At 34.1% G+C, this 12,929-nt stretch overlaps 1 protein-coding gene across 1 annotated transcript in view; it reads left to right on the plus strand.

Annotated features, from left to right (window-relative positions):
• LOC106708025 (bud site selection protein BUD4) overlaps positions 1 to 11,505 on the plus strand; it is a 41,040-nt gene extending 29,535 nt beyond the window's left edge. The window contains exons 3-5 of the mRNA XM_014499482.2: positions 4,218 to 4,359; positions 4,715 to 4,905; positions 7,453 to 11,505. Of these exons, the coding sequence (XP_014354968.2) occupies positions 4,218 to 4,359; positions 4,715 to 4,905; positions 7,453 to 11,280 (4,161 nt within the window). The 3' untranslated portion in view covers positions 11,281 to 11,505. The remainder of the gene's footprint in view (positions 1 to 4,217; positions 4,360 to 4,714; positions 4,906 to 7,452) is intronic.
• Positions 11,506 to 12,929: the final 1,424 nt, after the last annotated feature.

The raw sequence follows: 12,929 nt of genomic DNA on the forward strand, positions 1-12,929 counted from the left end.
AATTTAAACCAGACATAAAGTTTATTTTCCATTATCATACACAACCTCCGAGGACCCACCTGTACTACTTTAGGAATCATTAATATTGCCTTCCTCATAAAGTACTGTCTAGTATTTCTAGTATTTGTTTTTTAGTAATTTTCGTACTAAAGTGATTCGACTAGACGAAGTTTTTTATACTGGTTCTAGTCAGGTAGGCACGAGCTTCGAATCCCTTACTAGATAGTCATTACTGCATACCTTTCCCCCTTCTACCCGCTACCCGCTACCCGCAGGTAATGACGCAATCATGCTCCGATCTGCATTCCATCGACGAAGCGCAGCAAATTAGGTATACTTGATGCAAAAATTAAGGAGGCAGTCGAACAGCGGGAACACCGAGCCGATCTTCGACACCCATAGAAAAGCAAAACGCAGTTGCGTTGCCTTTTCATGCCAACACTTAAATATGTATACGTCTGATTTGTATATTAAACGACAGAAGCTTACTTAACACAATGATCATCCATTGCTGAAGCAATTAAACGTAATCCCGTTCAAATTCCTAGAAAAATGAGGATATATGTTTTAATACATGTATTAGGTAGTGTTTTGTCAAAACAAATACAGTTTCAGTTATTAGAAGTTGTCTCGAAGAAATAATAAAGTGCCATTTATTTTGTACTTAAGTGTACAAGGTGTGCGTGAGACTAGAGCGTGTGTATGCCTTAGATTTTGATAGATTATATTATATTAATTTAAATATTATATCTCATGGCTGTTTCTAGGGATAGAAGAAAAATAAAAAAGAAATTTGAAAGAAATCTAACTATTTTTTTAAATTAATTTTAGGTACAGAATTTGTCGCTAGATAGATAAGTAAATAGTTAATATAGAGCCTAGATTATACGAGGTTTATACTTTGTATGGGTGAAAACAAAATAAGTTCAGGAGTTTTTTTTATCTATATATATAAAAGAAAGTCGTGTTAGTTACACCATTTATAACTCAAGAACGGCTGAATCGATTTGACTGAAAATTGGTGGGCAGGTAGCTTAGAACCAGGAAAAGGACATAGGATAATTTTTACCCCGTTTTCTACTTATTTTTTTTTTAATCCGCGCGGACGGAGTCGCGGGTAAAAGCTAGTTAATCATGAAACAATTAAATCTTTATCTAATCTATACATATAAAAGAAAGTCGTGTTAGTTACACTATTTATAACTCAAGAACGGCTGAATCGATTTGTCTGAAAATTGGTGGGCAGGTAGCTTAGAACCAGGAAAAGGACATAGGATAATTTTTACCCCATTTTCTATTTTTTATTCCGTGCGGACGGAGTCGCGGATAAAAGCTAGTCTATCTATATATATAAAAGAAAGTCGTGTTAGTTACACCATTTATAACTCAAGAACGGCAGAATCGATTTGACTGAAAATTGGTGGGCAGGTAGCTTAGAACCAGGAAACGGACATAGGATTTTTACCCCGTTTTCTATTTTTTTATTCCGCGCGGACGGAGTCGCGGGTAAAAGCTAGTGTTAGATAAAGGATAGAGATTTAAAGATGAAGCTATGTGCTGAGAGTAATATTATTTAGCGATAAGAACATAATATTAACATATAATCTGACATCATCTCAATGTTAAGGTGACGCCAGAACAAACAAGATAACGCGGCATAGAAACAACGAGATTTCTGGATTTTCCGTCAACCATCTAAATGACAATATTAATTTGGGCCAAACAGATTATTAACGTTAATATTTGTTGTCATTAAATAATTAATAAATCAAGGAATAATATAACTAACTGCCACACTCAGAGTCGTAAATGGACCATTAAGTGTGTCTTAGTGTATGGTACTAATTCCATGGCGGACTGTTTTTCATGTATGCATGTCCATTTAATTATGACCTCTTGTAGCAAAAACGACTTGACGAATTTCTTCTATTTTATACTCTAGTCTAGAAAATAACTAATATGATGGTTACATAATTATAATATGGATTATTAAAGTAACTAATTTGCATAAATATTTACTTTATTACTTAAAAAAAAACATATTTAGTTATACATAGCTGTCGCCCGCGACTCCGTCAGCGCGGAATTAAAAAAAATAATTATAAGTAGCTTATGTGTTCTTCCAGACTATGTTCTACATCTGTGCCAAATTTCATCAAGATCTGTTCAGCCGTTCTGGAGATAAAATAAAATAAACATCCATCCATCAATCTAAACATTTGCATTGACCGACGGTAATTAATATTATGCACGTCAACTTGGTTGTAAAAGAGTAAGTTTTACCCTAAAATATGTATCAACAAAACTGCTTCCGGTATATTTGTTATTTATTTTTCAAGATCGCATTTCTGATACCTAAGCATAATCATATTTGAATAATACATTTATAGTAACGTCTGATAGCAGTCGATATATGTTTAAGCTTATATTTTAGGCCCTGAGTACAATTAACATAATATTTGATAGTAACTCCTAGCCATGTCTAAACTCCTGGTACCTTACGCTATGGTAATTAATTAATTGTCATTGGTGGTGCATGCTATTTGCAATACCTTCGCAATACCGGTTGTCGCATACTACGCTGCATATTTGTTTAAGGAACGTGAAATAAATAGCTACGAATGTATATTGTATTTTATTATCTCCTAGTACTAAAAGTTACGTCTGGTAAATGGAGATGGCATTTTCAATCTCTTTCTATCTTCTCAAATATATATTTCTTCTCTCTCTCTCTATTGTAATCTAATATATAAAATTCTCGTGTCACAGTTTTCGTTCCCGTACTCCTCCGTAACGGCTTGACCGATTCTCATGAAATTTTGTGAGCATATTGAGTAGGTCTGAGAATCGGCCAACATCTATTTTTCATACCCCCCCCCCATTTTTTAACTGCGCGCGGACGGAGTCGCGGGGACAGCTAGTATGTCTACAAAAAAGAACGTTATCATAATTCATTTTCGATTACAATGAATCGCGACTTATGGAATCTGTGAACATGTGTTTTTTTGCCAATTCTAACTAGAAATTATAGAAATCTTTAAAGCCTTAAAATATATCCGCACATGTTTTTAATCATCAAAATTCCGATGACTAACTTACACGGATACATTAACGAATGACGTCATTAAGTTAAACACTTAGTGAACTTATGACATCACTGGTAGAAAATATTAACATCATTTTAAATTGAACAAACTTAAAGGTCCAGATTCATTAGGCTCTAAGTGATTTAAATCAATTCTTCCGTAACAAGTTTTAAAACTAATTTGCTTCCTACATTTTGTGCCTGAATTATTATATACTTGTTTGTTTTATATTTAAACCCTATCCTTGGAAGGAACAAACCATCTAAATTACAATTCTTCTTGTTATGGATTGGATTTTACTGAATCATAAAAAAAATGTCGGAAGTCATGCACTTCCTTATTTTGTTATGCTCGTTATAGATCGAATAACGCAGTTTTGACATTCAATAACAATAAAAATTGTCTTACCTTGTCTTTTGTGAATTAAGTACCAATGTCAAATAACGAATTGATTTTGATTGATTATCTTACTTCTTAGTAATATTATAAATTAGCTTTTACCCGCGACCCCGTCCGCGCGGAATAAAAAATAAAAAACGGGGTAAAAATTATCCTATGTCCTTTTCCTGGTTCTAAGCTACCTGCCCACCAATTTTCAGTCAAATCGATTCAGCCGTTCTTGAGTTATAAATAGTGTAACTAACACGACTTTCTTTTATATATATAGATGCGAATGTTAGTTAATATTATAAATGGATGGATGGATGTTTGTTTGAAGGAATCTCCGTAACGGATCTACGGATGTTGATGAAATTTTGCACAGATGTAGAACATAGTCTGGAAGAACACATAGGCAACTAAGTTTTTTTTTTTGATTTCGCGCGGACGGAGTTGCGGGCGACAGCTAATATTGGATATATTTGTTTGTAACCAACTTGTAACTAATTGCCGTGTCCTACATTTTTATGGTCTTACTAAATCTAAAACAAGGGACTCATTGAGTAATCCGCATTCACAGTTAGTAGTTGCTAAGGAAATCAAAAAGTAGTCAAATAGAAAAAAATCGCTCTTACCATGAAAAATCAGACATTAAAAGAGACCAATTAAGATTAAAATCTACATAGACTCCTTTAGCATCTGAATGATTCAATGTAAAAGTTTATCTTATTTAATAACTACTTTTGTCTCCAGCGTGGTCGGGTCCGTCGGGTGAAACTATGGGCGCGAGACTTCACCGGTCTAGGTCTGCAGTGTGGTGGAGGTGCGAGGGAAGGAGTACATATACATTCTGTGTTAAGAAGTGGACCAGCTGCCGCTGCCAACTTACAACCTGGTAAGTGGAATAAACGGAACAGAGATTATAGTTTTGCATCAGATCCTGGCAAATCTTACTTCATCCGTCTTAACACAAGGTGAAGTTAAACTGTCTTTCATGTCGCTTTTCATTACTCAGAAGTAATTTTCTATTATGACGTGGTAACTCAATCTTTTCCGGTAGTAGAATAGAGTAGATATTTTGGTATCTTTTTTTGTAGGAGTAGTCTATCTTCCATACATCTACAATCTTCATCTTTAAATTCACTTTCTTACGCATGTCTTTCACCCAATCCAATCATACTCTCTTCAGTCTGTCTACCTTTGTAGTTATCTATTCTGAAGTACTTAAATGTATTTGTCTAATATTCCAGGCGATAAAATCAAGAGTATAAAAATAGAATTAACGGGTACACCACTAGAGGATGCTGTGGCTATACTGTCATTGGCTTCACCGTATCCAGTCGAGCTTGAGGTGGTTGAAGGTGGTCGTGCCAGTGGTGGGGGATGGCCAGTTAGACATCCCTTGTTGAAGAGATCTGGATCCACTGGAGATGTTTCTACGGTAAGATTTTTTATGTAGAGTATGCACAATGCTGGTGGTCTTAAACAACTAACATGTTAAGATTTGTACGACGTTCGTATATAAGTGTACAATTAAAAAAATACAAAATCTGATGTGTTTGGCAAAATTGGTTTTTAATCTGCAGGCAACTGTAGTTTGTTACTTCAGTTAAAGTTTTCTCATAAAGTTTTTGCTAATCAAAAAAACAGTATGACTTTGCGTTCATACTGGGGCTTATAGTTTTCTAATAAATTTTGGTTTAAACACGGCTAAAGTATGTCAGTGTCAACTTGGAACTTGTTTACATGTCAATCTTGATAATCTAAACGGGATTACGTTAAGTTAAGGGCAAGCGTATAATCCTTTGCTTTTTGTACTTTGTGTATATTTTATATTTTGTTTATATATGTATATAGTAGCAGTTGCACGCGACTTCGTCCGCCCGGAATTGAAAAAATCGAATAACTTTTCGAATAAAACTCTGGGTAGTGTAGTTTCAACACTTATTCAGTACCAACAAACAAACAATCAAATTTTTCCTCTTTATAATATTAGTAAATTAGTATTGATAACGAATTACGTAGTGTTTTAGAATCATTATTAGATAAGTAATTGTAATTAGACAAAGTGGGCATTAGAAATTATTAAAGACGATAGAGTAGTAGTTTTCAAAGATTTAAATAAAAAAGTAGTTTTTTAGTCCTCAGTTAAGTAGTTAGTCTAGTTAAATAGTCTTACGTTATTATAGTATTTTAGCGTCCTAGCTCATCGCAAATTACAAGTAAGTGTTAGCAAAAATACTTTATCGTGTAATTTAATACGGATGTTTAGACATTAGCGTCGTGGCGCAGTTTAAAAGCGGCGTTGACCTGAACGAACCGAAATGCATACTAGGTTCGATCCCCACCATGTGTTCTTTGAATTTCGAATTTCATATGTTGTACATTTATCCGACGTTCTTACAATGAAGGAAAAGTGATGCATCCTGTCAACATATCTGTGAAGAAATTCAGAGATATGTGTGAAGACAACCCGTGAAGGACGTGGTTTGATTATGCCCTAGTCACCCCTAACTTGGGCCTACCCAAGCTGAAGCGGTTAGACCTATATGAGACACAAATTTAAGTATGAAATGTTATGTTGTTATTCATGAGTGCTATCTCTTCGCATCAGATCTTTCGTTTAAGCAGAAATGATATAAACAATATGTTTTTGAGATTGTTTTAAGACAGTGGAAACTTACAGTAAAGTACAGTCGCGGTCGCTAGCGGTATAACAGTTGTACCTTCACTCACGTATACTATGATTATAACACCTACGCTGCGGACGTGAACATATTAATACGGTAAAGTTCTACGAATGTCGGCTTTTTGAATTGGTATCTTTAATCATTATACATTATAATATCTGTTATATATCTAATTACTTAAAAATATTCTTGTAGCATAATATAGTAAAAAAGAATAAAGGCAAGCATTTCAGATTTCTCGGAATGACGGTTAGGAGTCTCAGTTGTTCCACACCTTTTTATTTTGTTGTTCAACAGAATGTGTCCCTTCCCTTCTTATAGATATTAGAATTATTGTCAGATATAGTTAGCGATCTTGTCGACGAATTCTTATTGCATAAAAATTCTTTCAATAAAGAGCTTGTGCGTTTGTGCAGAGATATTGTCTCGCAATTGTATTCATGAATGTTTTATCAGACCGATCCAAAGGACACCATTGTAATGCAAAAGTGATGTACCTAGTGTTGTCTTTTTATCGATACCAGAATTAATTTTTTACTAATATAAATTACATAGCGCACATTTAACAAAAAACAATAACAAACACATATCTTTTTAAATTTTGAGTAGTCGTAAAATTTACATTTGGAGAACGAAACATCGATACTTTTGTGTCTACATACATCCCTAGTATCAATTTATTGTGACGTAACATTGCACGCCAATAACTCATTCACTATCTAAACATCAAATTTATCCAGACCCTCCTGTCAGTATTGTTTAGTTTAAAATACATCAGACATTAGAGATCATATAAAAATGGTCAGATAAGGATGTCTAAGTCAAAACAATGGGACGCCATATCAAGCGCTACTGCTTTCATAATATGGAAGTTTATCGATCAACATTATTGTCTTACAGATACGTTGACACGTGTTTATGGATACAATGTCGCCTACGCGGCGGAATGCGAGTCAGTTATGGTTCTATTGTTACTGCTGCTAGTATCAAAATGATGTAAACCACCGATGTTTTTGTTCTAAGATATCGAGGTATCAAAATATACCATTATTGGCAGACGAAGATTTTCTATGGTCAAAAAGTAAACTGGGATTCAGCAGCCCCTATCGAAAAATATTAAACTTGTTAAACTAGCCATGCAATAGTCCAAAAAGTACTCATCGCAGATATTGGTGCTGCGAAATGTTCGAAGACAGATACCGCTAAGACTAGATATATAAAGATAGCTTTAATGTCATATTAACAAACGTAATATTGAATTTGGAGCTTATATTAATTGTATTTATTTGTTTTTCCAGCTTGAAAATGAAGGGAAGCTGTTACACCCGCCAAGGTCACCAAACACATCTCATTCCAACAATTCTACACTAGAAACTAAACAAGGAAAGGGAGGGATCAAGAAAATACTGGCCGAAAAGATTATAACAACAACCACACTCGAGAGAAACAAGAAAGAGAAGAAAGATGGGGCGCCCTCTACATTAGAGAGAGAAAATGAAAAGAATTTGAAAATGGCTGGCAAATCAAGACATTCCGACATACCGCCTGGTTTAAGTAAACCCGAAAGGAGCAAAAACAGACTCTCCTCAGGAAGTGACATTCAAATAATACAACCCGAGAATGGCATCACACAAATAGAGCAGGCAGAAGTACAAAAAAGGGATTATGATCCTAAGAGAGGTATGAAATTCGGTATAAGAGTTCTTCCACCCAACGTTCCAGATGACGGTGTTCTAAAACAGAAAAGTCCAGAAAATGGAAATGTTGTGTTAGAAAAGAAAACAATCGATGAACCAGATAAACCTGAACCCCAACGTCCAGCACCGACCGCACATATAAAACACGAAACAGAAACTGAAACCAAGAAACCAGTAGTCGCTAAACGACGAGAAAAGATGGCTCCACCAATACCCAACGCGCGTGTAAAACCAAATGAATCAGAGACATCAATAAACAGCAGTGTTGATTCAAAAGCATCTGACGCCTCTTCTTTTAGTAGAAGCGACCTTAATTCTAGTGGAATCAAAAGAGATGAGAATGGGATCCCGCAAGAGTTACCCGCTCATATGTTCGAGGCTGCTAAAGCTGCTAGAAGTAATAGAAGGAGTTCGGCAGACTTAGTTCATGAAAAGGAAAAAGTCGATACAAAGAAAGAAGAAGCACCCAAACCATCAAAGAAATCTAAAGGAAAAGCACCATCTCCTCCAGATTCTGATAAAAACAAAACAGACGATAGTATTCTAGAACAATTAAAGAATGTCAACGATTTTCTGAGTAACGAAAAACAACATTCCAGTCTTTTATATGACACATCCATATCGAACAAATCGACTTCGTCTATGTCGATTTCCTACAATACCTCAACCCCAAAAGTTAGTAAAACCAAATCATCTCGTATTGATGACTCCATTAATTTCACACAAGATGACATAGATGATATCGTTTCTAAACCATTCAAAAGGGAAAGTGATTCATTAAATAATTTCTTTGAAGATTCTAAATCTAATTTATCATCAAATCAAGATGTTCACTCTGTAGTATCTTTGAACAACAGCGACAAGAGTGAGAAAGGTTCAACTACAATCGAACTTAACAATAGTGATATAACCATACACAGTTCACCTTTAAATGATACAGTTAATTCAGCGTCTGATGATACCTCTTTGTTAGATGAAAATGAGAGAAAAGCTGCGTCTTTAGGAGATTTATCTAGATTTGAACTCAGAATTAAAACAAACAAACCTTCCACCGGCACTTTAGAACGGGCTCAAAGCTTAGACATATCTGCGGAGGACGCTGAAATTCAGGAAAGTACTCTGTCACCCAAAAAACGGAAAGCGATGTCAGTTGTTGAAACGACGTTCTTCGATTCCGGCACAGAGGATGTGTCATCAGAAGCAATTGATCCAGAAACAGGCATAGTTTTAAAACAAAAAGAACCAAGATTGAGTTTGAATATAGCAAAAACGTCTGCTATTGAAGGCCTCAATACATTCCAAAGGAATCGTCTAAAAAAGGCTTCAGAGTTTGGCAATTTAGAAGATGCTATAGTCAAAGGATCGAGTAGTTCCATTGATTCTGATCAACAAGAGAAAGAAGCGCACGTCAAAAGAGCCCAGGATAAAGAAGGCGATATCTTGCATCAAGAAGAAAGCCACGAGACCTCAGATCATTTAGCAAGAAGAATAATAGATGAAAATATGAAGGTCCACTTCAAACTAGTCTCAGAATTCGCTAAATCCACATCAGATGGTAGAAACATGAGTTCCACAGAAAATCAAGAAACGTTTGCAGATACTGAGAGTAAATCCCCGCCTTTGGAATACGAGGAGAAAATGAGCATGAGTTTTGACACGAATATACCTGATGATTTAAAAATGTCTCGAAACTCTTACGTCAATAGCTTAGAGAGACCTAAATCTGACATGATGAAGAAATTGTTGGCTAAAAATCCCATTTTCAACGTTCATGTAGATCAAACTCAAAAACACGAAGCGACGACCAGCAAAGACTTACCACCGATGACAGATTCATACAAATCTGCTATGCATCAACCAGATATCGTGAACTTTGATTTAAAAACATCTGAACCTAAAGGTCGAGATTATGATGAGTTTGTCAGTAACATAAGAGTGGGATCAAACAATAACAGTTTGAAAATGACTAAGAAACCTCAAGATAATTTTACCACGGAATGGTCGGGAACCAAAGACGCACACAGTAGTAATATAGTTACAATATCAACAAGCGAGAAAAGCATGCCTTCAATCGAAAATAGAAAATCTTACACCAAGTCCATAGAGATAGGTGAACCCGTGATGAGAATAGTGCCTGACGTAATAGAAGGTACTAAAATAAGAAACGACCAAAGAGAAAATAGAACTTTATATATGGAACCTGGGAATGTTTCACTAACTATGACACAAGAACCAGTACAAAAAACTGTCACAGTAAACGTAACAGAAGATGATTTCGGCAATAAAGTGATAACACAGAATGTTGAAAAATACTCAACGCAATATTTAACCTCGAAAACGGAGGCACCATTACAAGTCGAACAAATTAGTTTTGGAATAATGAAAAATCCTGGCGACATAGATCAACTGAATTTAGAAGAGGGCGAAATCAAGGATTTCGACAAAAAGATTTTGGATGAAATTAAAAGACAAAATCCAAACATGCACTTCACATCTGATGAAGCTTCATACACTAAAACTGAGACAATAATATTAAACACAACAGAAATGGACGAAGAACAAGCAAAAGCACTAATGGAAAAACTACAAAATGATCCTAGTTTTATGGCACAGAAAAGTCCAGAAGAACTTTCACGTCTGGGTATAAGAATAGTTCAAGATTTAGAAGACGAAAAAACTGTCACAAAAGATTCAGTAGAAGCAACTAAAACCAAATACTCGATAAATCCAACGATAATGCCAATAACACAGCACGAATCAAAATCAGAAGTAAAAGATCATATTACAGAAATACAAGTAGTTACGCCGCAGACAGAAAAGAATCAAAAGAAAGATGAATCTGTAAAAGATAAAGTTGCAAGCAGACAGAGAGCACCAGTTTACCAAGAGGCCTTGCTATCATATGAACTCGATGTTGAATTGCTCGACGATTTTATCTTAAACGAAAGACATCACACCGCGAAACAACTCAACGAAATAAAGAAACGAACGAAAACCGAACCAAAGAAAAGGCATTCAGATTTCGATTTACCAAGAAATAGTCACATTAAATTCCGTACCGCGACATACGAATCTCCTAAAGGTACGATAGTGACGAGCACAGATCTAGAAAATCGTAGACTGTCCCAACTCGATCAGATGACATTGAGGTCTACCGAACAACCGGTTGTAAGTCAAAAACCGGCAATTTCCGCGAAACCGAGTAATATACCGGTTAAAATGTCGGAGAAATCGAAATCAGTTTCTCAAGTATCCTCGAAAATACCGGTTTTCGGTACAGTTAAATCCCTCAGTCAAGAGAATTTGTCAGAGAGAAACTTTTCACTACCTCGTTCGCCGCCGCCCAGTCTAAGCGGTAGTTCTGGAAATATTTCTGTAACGTCTATCATAAAATCTAGTTCTAAAAGTCCTAGCGGGGGCTTGATGTAAGAATTTAAACAATATTGTTCTAAAGCACAAATATTATTGGAAGAAACAAATTAGGTATTTATTTAAAACTTTTATCTTCTATTTAAATAGAAAGTTAATACAAAATAATTTAAGAAGACTATTTCAAGCTTATTATTTATAAAATAATGAATATTTCTAATGATCCGCTGGAAAGAAAATGGATCTTATCAACTGGAAGGAAAGAAAAAATTAAATAAAGGAATAAATAAGATGAATGGTAAAAAAGATACGTTAAATAATTCCTAGACAAGTTTGTCGGATTGTGAATTCCATAGATATAATAAAAAATATTAAAATATTCTTACACCTTTATTACTATAATCTTTACTATAAACTTTACTATTTTCTAATGCTTTTTGTGTACATATATTATCAAAAAATATATATTCTCTTATATTTACTATTTTAATACAATTTCAAGTACTTCAATAAGTATATGCAATTTTTACATATCATATTTGTTTTTTTAAAGCTGGTAACAGAGTACTGAAGTAAAAGTTGATACAAATGGTTCTCTTTCCATTGTTTAAGAGCACAATTTTGTCTTACTGTGAATTCCCGCTATACGCAATGAAAGGGACGACTTGATGTTTTTATACAAGTATTTTGACAGTGGAAACTTATTTATATCATTAATTTATGTTCTTTGCTTCTTCCAATAATATAATTTAATTACCTGTTTGTTAGATTTGTAAAATATATTGGCATTATATTTAAAATCACGACTAGCTTTAGGCTTCTGAGAATTTATTTAAAAATATTTCTAGTATACGTCATTTCAAATATCTTGTCGGCTCAAGATCATTGCTCTTGCTCCGCGTGCCAATACTTCGCTACAACATTAAGTTCTACGCAACCATTCGTGCGATGTTCCGAGCCGACTAAATATTTGAAAACTATTGTACTAAATTTATGGTGTACTTACAAAAGTACTTAAATATTAATCGAATATGTGCCTTATTATGTTAAAATATTTTGACATTTCATTAAACATTCCAATTAAATTTATTGAAAAAAATATGAAAATAATTTTGTTTTTCGGTTGTGAAAACAAAAAAAGTATAGTATTAGTTACTTAATATAATTAAAATGTCACAATTTATGTTTATTATTAAAGCGATAACAAGTTTTGTTATAAATCTATATTAACAAAAAAAATACCAATGTATATTATTTTTTTTCAACATTCCGTCCTAAAAGTATTACGGAATAGTGTAGGATAGTTAATTAAAAAAGTAAACACACACAAGTATATTTTAGTGACTTCACTGTTTGCAGGCATTTAAAATTATAAGTATTTATAATAGTCTTCCAAATTAGGTGCAGAAACAGATAAAAAATATAATTCCCGCCCATTTTGGGTATGTTTATATCTTAGGGATGATCCATGTTGTAAAAAATCGATATCCACATTTTAAAGTAAACCAAACATCGAAATAATTCCTTATTTATAATAGTGAACAGTTTGTGTACAAATATTTATTATTTAAATTATTGCTTTCAAATCTGAATCGATTTTTAAAAACTTGAAATCGATTTTGGAATCATATTTCTGTTTCTGAATATTCTTATTGTGATAATCGATACGATATCGATATGAAATCATTGATTAATCTCAATATGGATCA

This window comes from Papilio machaon, chromosome 27 (assembly GCF_912999745.1).
Source record: "Papilio machaon chromosome 27, ilPapMach1.1, whole genome shotgun sequence".
NCBI classification, from domain to species: Eukaryota; Metazoa; Arthropoda; class Insecta; order Lepidoptera; family Papilionidae; genus Papilio; species Papilio machaon.